At 42.9% G+C, this 12,708-nt stretch overlaps 1 protein-coding gene across 2 annotated transcripts; it reads left to right on the top strand.

The window, feature by feature from the left end:
• Positions 1-2,314: 2,314 nt before the first annotated feature.
• On the top strand, positions 2,315-12,666 carry LOC115133349 (ER membrane protein complex subunit 4). Of its 2 annotated transcripts, XM_029666486.2 has the most exons (6): positions 2,316-2,489; positions 3,321-3,433; positions 3,946-4,060; positions 4,219-4,372; positions 5,359-5,519; positions 11,827-12,666. In XM_029666486.2, the coding sequence occupies exons 2-6, from the start codon at positions 3,333-3,335 to the stop codon at positions 11,860-11,862; spliced, it is 567 nt and encodes a 188-aa protein (XP_029522346.1). In that variant the 5' UTR covers positions 2,316-2,489; positions 3,321-3,332; the 3' UTR covers positions 11,863-12,666. The 2 variants fall into 2 exon arrangements, with proteins under 2 accessions (XP_029522347.1, XP_029522346.1); XM_029666487.2 differs by lacking the exon at positions 5,359-5,519 and having other exon boundaries at positions 2,315-2,489.
• Positions 12,667-12,708: the final 42 nt, after the last annotated feature.

Here is a 12,708-nt window from a genome sequence, read left to right on the forward strand (position 1 = left end):
CCAGCACCTACCTGATGCGCCAACAACCAACAAAAGGAACAAAAGAAAAAAATAAGGAAAACAACAGTGCAAAAACAAAACACATCAAGGACAACAAAAATCTAAACAGCAAGGCCAACTGAATGTGTTTGTGTGCATATGTGGCACTATTTACATGTGTGTATGTGTGTGTGTGTGTGTCCGTGTGTGTGCACATGTGTGCGTTTGAAAGTGAGTGTTTGTGTATGCATGTGTACACATGTACAAGTGCTTGTGTGGCATCAACCTCAGGCAAACAGACATTGGATGTAACAGCGTTCCCTTTTAGTATAATTTAAACATATTTTTTGGTTATTTTGAATTTATTTTTTACTTTTATCTTTGACCGTCATTCTACCCCCCCGCTCAGCAACTTCAATACCTCCACTTTTTCCCACAATGGCAGTGAAGAGCGACAGTAAGAAGGTGAAAATGGCCGAAGCGGATGTTCTGTTTGAATTAGATGGCGTGAAGAATGGAGATGAGCGGGAGAAGAATTGGATTACAGTGGCAAATGCAAAAGAAACATTTTGTGGTTGTAATAAGGGTTTTGGATCATTGTTGTTACCTGGGAGATCCGCTTGACATCTCAATTAAAATTGTGGATGCGTTGGATGAGATGGCGTAGATGAGAATAATGAGAACTGGGCGTATTTTGTTTTTTTTGTGTTTCTATGGAACAGAAGGAGCGTGCTCTGCGCCTCAAGAATATGTCGGATTGAAATGTGTCATGTATGGATCTTCGAAGCAGGGCGCCTATCAAGAGTGTTATCTCTGGGGTGGCACTAGAAGTAAATACAAAGCAATATACAGCATTTGAAAAGTATTCAGACCCCTTCACTTTTTCCACATTTTGTTATGTTATTCTAAAATGGATTAAATAAAAATCATCCTCATCAATCTACACACAATACCCCATAATGACAAAGCAAAAACAGGTTTCTAGAATGTTTTGCAAATGTATAAAAAATAGAAAACAGAAATAGCTTATTTACATAAGTATTAAGACCCTTTGCTATGAGACTCGAAATTGACCTCAGGTGCATCCTGTTTCCATGGATCGTCCTTGAGATGTTTCTACAACTTGATTGGAGTCCACTTGTGGTAAATTCAATTGATTTGACATGATTTGGAAAGGCACACACCTGTCTATATAAGGTCCCTCAGTTGATAGTGCATGTCAGAGCAAAAACCAAGCCGTGAGGTGGAAGGAATTATCCGTAGAGCTCCGAGACAGGATTGTGTCGATGCACAGATCTGGGGAAGGATACAAAAAAAATGTCTGCAGCATTTAAGGTCCCCAAGAACACAGTGGCCTCCATCATTCTCAAATAGAAGAAGTTTGGAAACACCAAGACTCTTCCTACAGCTGGCCGTCTGCCAAACTGAGCCATTCCCCAGTAAAAGGCATACGACAGCCTGTTGGAGTTTTCCAAAAGGACTCTCAGACCATGAGAAACAAGATTCTCTGGTCTGATGAAACCAAGATTGAACTCTTTGGCCTGAATGACAAGCATCATGTCTGGAGGAAACCAGTTACCGCTCATCACCTGGCCAATACCATCCCAACGGTGAAGCAAGGTGGTGGCAGCATCATGCTGTGGGGATGTTTTTCAGCGGCAGGGAATGGGAGACTAGTCAGGATAGAGAGAAAGATGAACGGAGCAAAGTACAGAGAGATCCTTGATGAAAACCTGCTCGAGCACTCAAGACCTGACTGTGGGCGAAGGTTCACCTTCCAACAGGACAATTACCCTAAGCTCACAGCAAAGACAACGTAGGCTTCGGGACAAGTCTCTGAATGTCCTTGATTGGCCCAACTAGAGCCCGGACTTGAACCCGGTTGAACATCTCTGGAGAAACCTGAAAATAGCTGTGCATGTGTAAAAAGTGAAGGGGTCTGAATACTTTCCGAATACACTTTACGTGAAGAATTGGATCAAGTGGTTGGTGCACAATGACTGACCGCATTGTAGATGGAGTGCGGAAGTCCATTCTATTGTTTTTTGATGAGTCTCCCTTCTCATTACTTTGGTTATGGTTATCAACTGCAAAGCGCAAACAGATAATATCTGAGAAAATAGGCATCCTTGTAAGTGCAGCTGACTCAGGGATTTTTCTGCAGAGGCATTACAAGGAATCCTGTCGATTAATGCACTTGAGCCTGTGTAGGGATGTGATTTGAATGTGACTGAAGGAGTTGGACTGTTTGATTTATTTTGTTTTCAATACCCGGTACAGTAGGTGGCAGCAATACACCAATATGTATGGTCTGACATAACATTTTAAGAAGAAGTGAAGCGCGACGTCAATACTGAAACGTCACCATTGTGTGCCCGGCCATCGTATGTCGTCGATTTTAGCTGAATTAACTACTTGTGAATAATTTGACGAATATTCACGTACGGTTGGCTAATTCTGCTCGAGACTAACATAAAAGTAAAGTAAAGACTAGTTGGAACGTCTCTAAGGTGAGGAGTGTTGTCATTTCATATCTAAAACATCTTTCTCTGGCTAGATGTGAGCTAACAAGCTAGCTAGCTGCTTCGGTTAACCTAGCAGTAGCTAACTATGCATGTAGTACCCGTTTTCATGAATGCCGTATCTGGACAGCATCATAATTGTGTGTCATTTAGCGTAGCGTTAGTCCATAAACATATAGTCTAACCCTAGTTCATATGTAATACAAGTATTTGTATGACCAGCAATGATGGCCTACCTGCTAGCATAGATGGGGAACGTTAAACTAAGAAACCCGAACATTTCACCCCCATCTTGCTTTATGTCAAGCCAATGCCTCACTTCGTAGCTAGTCAAGGGTTGTTGGCTTGGAATAACCTAGTTTAAGAAATATTATCCATAACTGTCAATTCCGACGCTGTGTTTAAACGTTTAGAAACGTCAAACATCGCTTGCGAAACGTTTTTTCGGAGCACGCTACATAGCTAATTAACAGAGTGGGCCTCCCCTGTCTTTCCGTAAACAACACTACCAACCATATAAAGTGTGTTAATTTAACATGTTTTATTATTCCTCGCAGATATGAAAGATACACTCCTTGTAAGCGATGCATTTAAACGTTCAGAACGATTGTCTGGGCTCTTAACAGAACACCCCCAGCCAGAAGATACTGTCGTCGATAGGCGCTGAATGGGTTAGGAATAACCTAGTCGCTGACACGAGCAAGATCTTCTATGAAGCGCAGCAAAAATAAAATATCAGTGTTTTGGTCATTGTCAAATGTCACTCAGTCATGTTCCTTTCATGTTGTAATATTGTGTTCTTCTTGTGGTTCAACACAGTTATACATTGCCATGGCGTCTCCAGGGGGACAGGGAGGAGGGGCAGTGTCTACAAGAGGAGCAGGAGCTAGGAGGATGAAATGGGCTCTGGAGTTGAGCTTGGGCAATGCTAGGTAAGACAAATGACCTGTAGCCTGGCTGTCCTAGCGGTAATGCTGCATTTTTACTGCACACGTCTTCAGGGCTCCCGAGTGGCGCAGCGGTGTAAAGGCACTGCATCTTCGTGCAAGAGGCATCACTACAGTCCCTGGTTCGAATCCAGGCTGTATCACATTCGGCTGTGATTGGGAGGGGTGCACGCTGCCCGGCTTTGGCTGGGATAGGCTGTCATTGTAAATAAGAATTTGTTCTTAACTGACTTCCCTAGTTAAAGGATACATTTTAAATAAATACAGAATGAACGTGTCTGCTTGAATCCGGCATGTCCTTTGACACAACCTCTATCTTTCTCCACTGTCATCCTCTCTCACTATCTGATACACTTGATATTGTGCTGACATTTCAAATGAGTCCAAATCAACAGTTACACAGAAAAACAGGCATAAAATGCTCATCTATAACCTAAAGCTTCTGTTCCGACCTCTTCCCCATGGATCGCCCTCTAATTGTCCACTTTGTCTTCCAGGGGTCGTGGAGACAGACAGAGTAACCAGGGAGATGTGATGTACCCCATTGGATACTCAGACAAACCAGTCCCAGACACCAGCATCCAGGAAACCGACAAAAACCTAGTGGAAAAGGTAGGTCACCAGAAGAGGGTGATTTCATAACATCATGATGTATTGTTCACAAAGTTTGCATTATCTACTTTTTCATCTTACTTTATTAATATAGTGTTATTAGCTTCCTTTCTCTTCCTTACCCCCATCACTCTTTCTCTCTCCCTCCTCTATAACAGCGTTGTTGGGACGTGGCCCTGGGCCCTCTGAAGCAGATTCCCATGAACCTTTTCATCATGTACATGTCTGGGAACACCATCTCAATCTTCCCTATCATGATGGTCTGTATGATGGCCTGGAGGCCCATCCAGGCTCTCATGTCCATGTCTGCCAGTGAGTATTTATTGTATTTTTTTTTTTACCTTTTCTTTTAGCAGGGAGTCCCATTAAGACCAATGTCTCTTTTGCAAGGGTGCCCTGCATCTCACAATATGAAATAAGTGTGTTTCAACAGGTACAGACAGTGCACATCAATCAACATTTCAGTTTCCACATCAGTCAATGTATGAGTCAGTTACCAAAAGTGCACATTTTCATCCATAGTCTCTGGGCAGGTTGAAACAGATATAGGAGATCCATAATACAATACAATCGTCACTACAGCTGCACAAATAAGCCAAAGAGTAGCTCTGCCAGTGCCTAGCTCTCTGAGACTACAGCAGTGTTCACCAACCTTTGTCATTGAGCTCTCCAGAACTTCCTTTTGATTTATTTTTGGACTATCTGTTTTTCCATGTATGGGTTGAGTGCCTGGACACAGCCCTTAGCCGTGGTACGATTGGCCATATATCAAAAACCCACAGCTAAGGGCTGTTACGTACGACGCAACGCGGAGTGCCTGGACACAGTCCTTTGCCGTGGTATGTTGGCCATATATCACAAACCCCAGAGGTGCCTTATTGCTATTGTAAACTGGTTACCAACGTAAATAGAGCAGTAAAAATAAATGTTTTGTCATACCCGTGGTATACGGTCTGATTCACCACGGCTTTCAGCCAATCCGCATTAAGCGCTCAAACCACCCAGTTTATAGTGGCCAATCAAACACGGCTAAGGACTGTTCTTAGGCACAACGCAAAGCGGAGTATATTGTCCATATCACAAACACCTGAGGCGTCTAAATGCTATTATAAACTGGTTAACAACATAAGTAGAACAGTAAATAAGTATTTGTGTCATATCTGTGGTATATTGTCAGATCTACACAAAGCTGAAATAAAATTTCAGCCAATCAGCATCTGGGACCCTAACTACCCGGTTTGTATAATGTCATTTATAAGCGTGTTATCACTGCTCACTCTTGCCCTTTCTCTCTTCAGCATTCAAGCTGTTGGAGAACTCTAACCAGCAGTGGCTCCAGGGGCTTGTCTATTCTGTAGGGAACCTGTTGGGCTCGGCATTGGCTATCTACAAGTGTCAGTCAATGGGTCTTCTCCCAACTCACTCCTCTGATTGGCTCGCTTTCATAGAACCGCCTCAGGTGATATTTTTTTCTATGCTGTTATCCGTCCAATTTCCTGTTCTCTCTTATGTGTTATAGGGTGATTATGAACTTATTTTTCGGGTTTGTCATGTGTAATGAATACATTGGAAATCTTACCTGTGCTGTTGTGATTAAAAATACGAAAAACAGCAAAAAACATAGTTGCTAGCAGCAATGAACAGGGTTCACAGGATTTACAGAAAAGGCATGATCAATCGGATAACGAAGCATGCATTATCATGTAGGAACTGTCTTTACGTGCAGTTTTTGAAAGCATTACCACTTAGAATTGATACACTCTCACAGCTGTAATACGCTGGCTAAAAGTGGCAGGACATCCCGTTTCTAATTTTACCTAATAAAATATCCACTTTTCACTGCGTTCAGACCACATACGGGGTGGCAGGTAGCCTAGTGGTTAGAGCGTTGGGCCAATAACCGAAAGGTTGCTAGATCGAATCCCTGAGTTGACAAGGTAAAAAATCTGTCATTCTGCCCCAGAACAAGGCAGTTAACCCACTGTTCCTAGGCCGTCCATGTAAATAAGAATTTGTTCTTAACCGACTTGCCTAGTTAAATAAAGGTTAAATACATTTTAAAAGGAGGGCAACTATGTGATTATACGAATCACGAAAATCCACAATGTCTGTCTGCATAATTTTCAATTTGCATCAGACAAAGTCCACTTGATCAATAGTTATTGCTCTAGTATCCTCTGGTGCCAATTATATATAGTGCCACCAACTGGTCTGGTGCAGCCATCTAAGGCTTCAGTGACTTTATATTCATAGATTCTAAGGACGTAATCTCAGCATAAGAAACGTCCTCTCATTTTCAGCAAACTTAACATGTGTAAATATTTGTATGAACATAAGATTCAACAACTGAGACAAGATCCACAGACGTGACTAACAGAAATGGAGTAATGTGTCCCTGAACAAAGGGGGGGGGGTCAAAATCAAAAGTCAAATCAAAATCAAATCAAATTTTATTTGTCACATACACATGGTTAGCAGATGTTAATGCGAGTGTAGCGAAATGCTTGTGCTTCTAGTTCCGGCAATGCAGTAATAACCAACAAGTAATCTAACTAACAATTCCAAAACTACTGTCTTATACACAGTGTAAGGGGATAAAGAATATGTACATAAAGATGTATGAATGAGTGATTGTACAGAGCAGCATAGGCAAGATACAGTAGATGGTATCGAGTACAGTATATACATGTGAGATGAGTATGTAAACAAAGTGGCATAGTTAAAGTGGCTAGTGATACATGTATTACATAAGGATGCAGTCGATGATATAGAGTACAGTATATACGTATGCATATGAGATGAATAATGTAGGGTATGTAACATTATATTAGGTAGCATTGTTTAAAGTGGCTAGTGATATATTTTACATTTCCCATCAATTCCCATTATTAAAGTGGCTGGAGTTGAGTCAGTGTGTTGGCAGCAGCCACTCAATGTTAGTGGTGGCTGTTTAACAGTCTGATGGCCTTGAGATAGAAGCTGTTTTTCAGTCTCTGTCCCAGCTTTGATGCACCTGTACTGACCTCGCCTTCTGGATGATAGCGGGGTGAACAGGCAATGGCTCGGGTGGTTGTTGTCCTTGATGATCTTTATGGCCTTCCTGTAACACGGGGTGGTGTAGGTGTCCTGGAGGGCAGGTAGTTTGCCCCCGGTGATGCGTTGTGCAGACCTCACTACCCTCTGGAGAGCCTTACGGTTGTGGGCGGAGCAGTTGCCGTACCAGGCGGTGATACAGCCCGCCAGGATGCTCTCGATTGTGCATCTGTAGAAGTTTGTGAGTGCTTTTGGTGACAAGCCGAATTTCTTCAGCCTCCTGAGGTTGAAGAGGCGCTGCTGCGCCTTCTTCACGATGCTGTCTGTGTGGGTGGACCAATTCAGTTTGTCTGTGATGTGTATGCCGAGGAACTTAAAACTTACTACCCTCTCCACTACTGTTCCATCGATGTGGATAGGGGGGTGTTTCCTGAAGTCCACAATCATCTCCTTAGTTTTGTTGACGTTGAGTGTGAGGTTATTTTCCTGACACCACACTCCGAGGGCCCTCACCTCCTCCCTGTAGGCCGTCTCGTCGTTGTTGGTAATCAAGCCTACCACTGTTGTGTCGTCCGCAAACTTGATGATTGAGTTGGAGGCGTGCGTGGCCACGCAGTCGTGGGTGAACAGGGAGTACAGGAGAGGGCTCAGAACGCACCCTTGTGGGGCCCCAGTGTTGAGGATCAGCGGGGTGGAGATGTTGTTGCCTCCCTCACCAACTGGGGCCTCCCATCAGGAAGTCCAGTACCCAGTTGCATAGGGCGGGGTCGAGACCCAGGGTCTCGAGCTTGATGACAAGCTTGGAGGGTACTATGGTGTTGAATGCCGAGCTGTAGTCGATGAACAGCATTCTCACATAGGTATTCCTCTTGTCCAGATGGGTTAGGGCAGTGTGCAGTGTGGTTGAGATTGCATCGTCTGTGGACCTATTTGGGCGGTAAGCAAATTGGAGTGGGTCTAGGGTGTCAGGTAGGGTGGAGGTGATATGGTCCTTGACTAGTCTCAAAGCACTTCATGATGACGGAAGTGAGTGCTACGGGGCGGTAGTCGTTTAGCTCAGTACCCTTAGCTTTCTTGGGAACAGGAACAATGGTGGCCCTCTTGAAGCATGTGGGAACAGCAGACTGGTATAGGGATTGATTGAATATGTCCGTAAACACACCGGCCAGCTGGTCTGCGCATGCTCTGAGGGCGCGGCTGGGGATGCCGTCTGGGCCTGCAGCCTTGCGAGGGTTAACACGTTTAAATGTTTTACTCACCTCGGCTGCAGTGAAGGAGAGTCCACATGTTTTCGTTGCAGGCCGTGTCAGTGGCACTGTATTGTCCTCAAAGCGGGCAAAAAAGTTATTTAGTCTGCCTGGGAGCAAGACATCCTGGTCCGTGACTGGGCTGGTTTTCTTCTTGTAGTCCGTGATTGACTGTAGACCCTGCCACATACCTCTTGTGTCTGAGCCGTTGAATTGAGATTCTACTTTGTCTCTATACTGACGCTTAGCTTGTTTGATAGCCTTGCGGAGGGAATAGCTGCACTGTTTGTATTCGGTCATGTTACCAGTCACCTTGCCCTGATTAAAAGCAGTGGTTCACGCTTTCAGTTTCACGCGAATGCTGCCATCAATCCGCGGTTTCTGGTTAGGGAATGTTTTAATCGTTGCTATGGGAACGACATCTTCAACGCACGTTCTAATGAACTCGCACACCGAATCAGCGTATTCGTCAATGTTGTTATCTGACGCAATACGAAACATTATCCCAGTCCACGTGATGGATGCAGTCTTGGAGTGTGGAATCAGCTTGGTCGGACCAGCGTTGGACAGACCTCAGCGTGGGAGCTTCTTGTTTTAGTTTCTGTCTGTAGGCAGGGATCAACAAAATGGAGTCGTGGTCAGCTTTTCCGAAAGGAGGGCGGGGCAGGGCCTTATATGCGTCGCGGAAGTTAGAGTAACAATGATCCAAGGTTTTTCCACCCCTGGTTGCGCAATCGATATGCTGATACAATTTAGGGAGTCTTGTTTTCAGATTAGCCTTGTTAAAATCCCCAGCTACAATGAATGCAGCCTCAGGATGTATGGATTCCAGTTTGCAAAGAGTCAAATAAAGTTCGTTCAGAGCCATCGATGTGTCTGCTTGGGGGGGAATATATACGGCTGTGATTATAATCGAAGAGAATTCTCTTGGTAGATAATGCGGTCGACATTTGATTGTGAGGAATTCTAAATCAGGTGAACAGAAGGATTTGAGTTCCTGTATGTTTCTTCGATCACACCACGTCTCGTTAGCCATAAGGCATATGCCCCCGCCCCTCTTCTTACCAGAAAGATGTTTGTTTCTGTCGGCACGATGCGTGGAGAAACCCGCTGGCTGCACCGCCTCCGATAGCGTCTCTCCAGTGAGCCATGTTTCCGTGAAGCAAAGAACGTTACAGTCTCTGATGTCCCTCTGGAATGCTACCCTTGCTCGGATTTCATCAACCTTGTTGTCAAGAGACTGGACATTGGCGAGAAGAATGCTAGGGAGTGGTGCACGATGTGCCCGTCTCCGGAGTCTGACCAGAAGACCGCCTCGTTTCCCTCTTTTACGGAGTCGTTTTTTGGGGGGGTCGCCGGCTGGGATCCATTCCGTTGTCCTGGTTGAAAGGCAGAACACAGGATCCGCGTCGCGAAAATCATATTCTTGGTCGTACTGATGGTGAGTTGACGCTGATCTTATATTCAGTAGTTCTTCTCGACTGTATGTAATGAAACCTAAGATGACCTGGGGTACTAATGTAAGAAATAACACGTAAAAAAACAAAAAACTGCATAGTTTCCTAGGAACGCGAAGCGGCCATCTCTGTCGGCGCCGGAAGTAACAGTCAGTATCTGGTGTGGCATGCCTAAGGCACATTGACGCAGATGAGCAGGGACCCTGGGGATCTTTCTTTTGGTGTTTTTCCAGAGTCAGTAGAAAGGCCTCTTTAGTGTCCTATCTGTGGCCTTTATTGCCTACCGTCTGTAAGCTGTTAGTGTCTTATCGACCGTTCCACAGGTGCATGTTCATTAATTGTTTATGGTTCATTGAACAAGCATGGGAAACAGTGTTTAAACCCTTTACAATGAAGATTGTGAAGTTATTTGGATTTTTATGAATAATCTTTGAGACAGGGTCCTGAAAAGGGGACATTTCTTATTTTGCTGAGTTTATAAGATTCACACAACAAATTTCATTGCCCCATGTACATCAGTTCAGTTCTATTACCCAGTTGTTGCCCATGGTGGAATCTTCTAACCTGCAGGCTCCTGAGGCCCCCATGTCTAGAAGCAGTCTAGCTAACACGTAATCTAGCTAACGTTGACATTTTGAATTAGCATTTTGCTAGCTAGCTGAGCTGTTTTACAAGAAAATGGCTGAGATGACACATGCTAGCTAACAAGCCCTTCTTTAAGATAGTAATGCCAAAATTAACATGGTTCATCATCGTAATGTCTTTGATGACCCTAAAAAGTCTAAAGTTGATAGGCCATTGTGGAGTGGATTTAAATGGACACATCAAGTCTGATTTCCTGATTTATCAATATCTCAGCCATCTCTTAACCAATCCCTTAGCTCTTCTCAAACAATGTTAATTAAGAGATGTACCATGGTCCTACATGCCACAGTGTTCTTTGGACTTATGGTTCATGATTAAAAATTTGTAAAAGGTTTTCCAAAATGTCAAGATGGAGGAAAATCTTAGCCTGACGACACATTAAGTTCTTCCGCTGGTTTGTCGTTCGCTACATGCATTAGTCTGAGACTGCCGTCATTTTAGTTGTTTCTGGTGACAAGGGGCAGGAGAGGTGTTCTACAAAACGAAGTCAGTGATTGGATTTTTTAAATTTTTACCATGTCAGCTTTGTTGTGAACCCCTAAATATACTCAAAAATATAAAGCAACATGTAAAGTGTTCGTCTAATTTTTCATGAGTTAAAATAAAAGATCCCAGATATTTTGCACGAAAAGCTTATTTTTCGCAAATTTTGTACACATTCGTTTACATCCCTGTTAGTGTGCATTTCTCCTTTGCCATGATAATCCATCCTCCTGGCAAGTGTGGCATGTCAAAGAGCTGATTTAACAGCATTATCATTACACAGGTGCACCTGGTGCTGGGGACAATAAAAGGCCACTGAAATGTGCAGTTTTGTCACACAACACAATGCCACAGATGTCTCAAGTTTTGAGGGAGCGTGCACTTGGCATGCTAACTGCAGGAATGTCCACCAAAGCTGTTGCCAGATAATTTAATGTTAATTTCTCTACCATAAGCCTCCTCCAATGTCATTTTAGAGAATTTGGCAGTACGTCCAACGGGCCTCATCACCGCAGACCACGTGCCCCATGGTGGCGGTGGGGTTATTGGCAGGCATAAACTACGAATAACGAACACAATTGCATTTTATTAATGGCATTTTGAATGCACAAAAATACAGTGAGATCCTGAGGTCCATTTAATTTTTTTTGTTTTTTAATCTGTATTCCCAGTGATGTGAAATTCATAGATTAGGGCCAAATGAATTCATTTCAATTGACTAATATCCTCATATGAACTGTAACTCAGTAAAATTAATGATTGTTGCATGTTGCGTTTTTGTTCAGTATACATACAACAACCCATAAGCCTAATATGCATAAAAGTGTACAATGTCTGTTCCTGTTGTAATGGGTAGTACAAATATACTGTATAAACTGTGATATTTTTCTGTTCTCTGCAGAGGATGGAGATCATGGGTGGAGGGATGGTATTGTGAAGAGGACAGAAGACACACACATACTGAAATATGCTGAACTGTTCTGTTAATACATTAAATCTCTTCCAAGTCTTTTCAATTCTCTGGCTTTTAGGTTTTTGTGGACTCCTCAAGCTTTTTATCTACATTTTGTTTGACATTTGAGATTATTTGTCACAGGTTATAAAATGTTACAGAACACATTCAACATCTAATAATATGAAAATGTCATGTTTGTAAAACCGTTCATCATTATACTAAATCCACACGGTCAACTTAAGGTGTCACCATAACATTTTTTTAATGTATCTTTGTGTCAAATAAAAGGGTTAACTAGTTCATTTGTTTGTTAAATAGAATGGTGACAGTCATTAGAAATGTGTGGAACTAAGTTTACTGGCAAATGTGGAAATGTTGTTCTGGAATCAACACTTTTTAGGAATTGTGATTTTGCGTTTAACCTTGGACACCCTTTACAAACATTTTCTGTGTGCTGAAAACAGGTGGGCGGGACATAGGGTCAGACCGGCAGTGAAGGAAAGGGAAAGTTGGGCACATTGGTGAAGGCTATGAAGATACATTTGGAGAGGTATATGTAGGTTACTTTTGCATTGAATCACAAAGGCAATTCATTAGTGTCCTGGCGAAATCCGGAATGTTATTTAACTCATGCCATCATTGTTGGAAATATTGTGTCTTATACATTTTGTACATTGCAAAGTCTTAAGTCATTTGAAAAACAAATCCCATTCTCATGTATGTACTCTTGCAAGTTGGAAGCTACAAATCGACAACTTTGTAAATAAAATGGATTAAGAAAACAAATGAGACGACTGACTGAAAATACACAATTGTTGAGCAGCACTC

This window comes from Oncorhynchus nerka, linkage group LG8 (genome assembly GCF_034236695.1).
Source record: "Oncorhynchus nerka isolate Pitt River linkage group LG8, Oner_Uvic_2.0, whole genome shotgun sequence".
Classification (NCBI taxonomy): Eukaryota; Metazoa; Chordata; class Actinopteri; order Salmoniformes; family Salmonidae; genus Oncorhynchus; species Oncorhynchus nerka.

Bases quoted from the DNA above. Each gene is read 5' to 3' on its own strand.
- LOC115133349 (XM_029666486.2), top strand. From the start codon at position 3,333: ATGGCGTCTCCAGGGGGACAGGGAGGAGGGGCAGTGTCTACAAGAGGA. The intron at 4,373-5,358 runs GTGAGTATTTAT...TTCTCTCTTCAG, and splicing joins TCTCATGTCCATGTCTGCCA to CATTCAAGCTGTTGGAGAAC. The intron at 5,520-11,826 runs GTGATATTTTTT...TGTTCTCTGCAG, and splicing joins CTTTCATAGAACCGCCTCAG to AGGATGGAGATCATGGGTGG.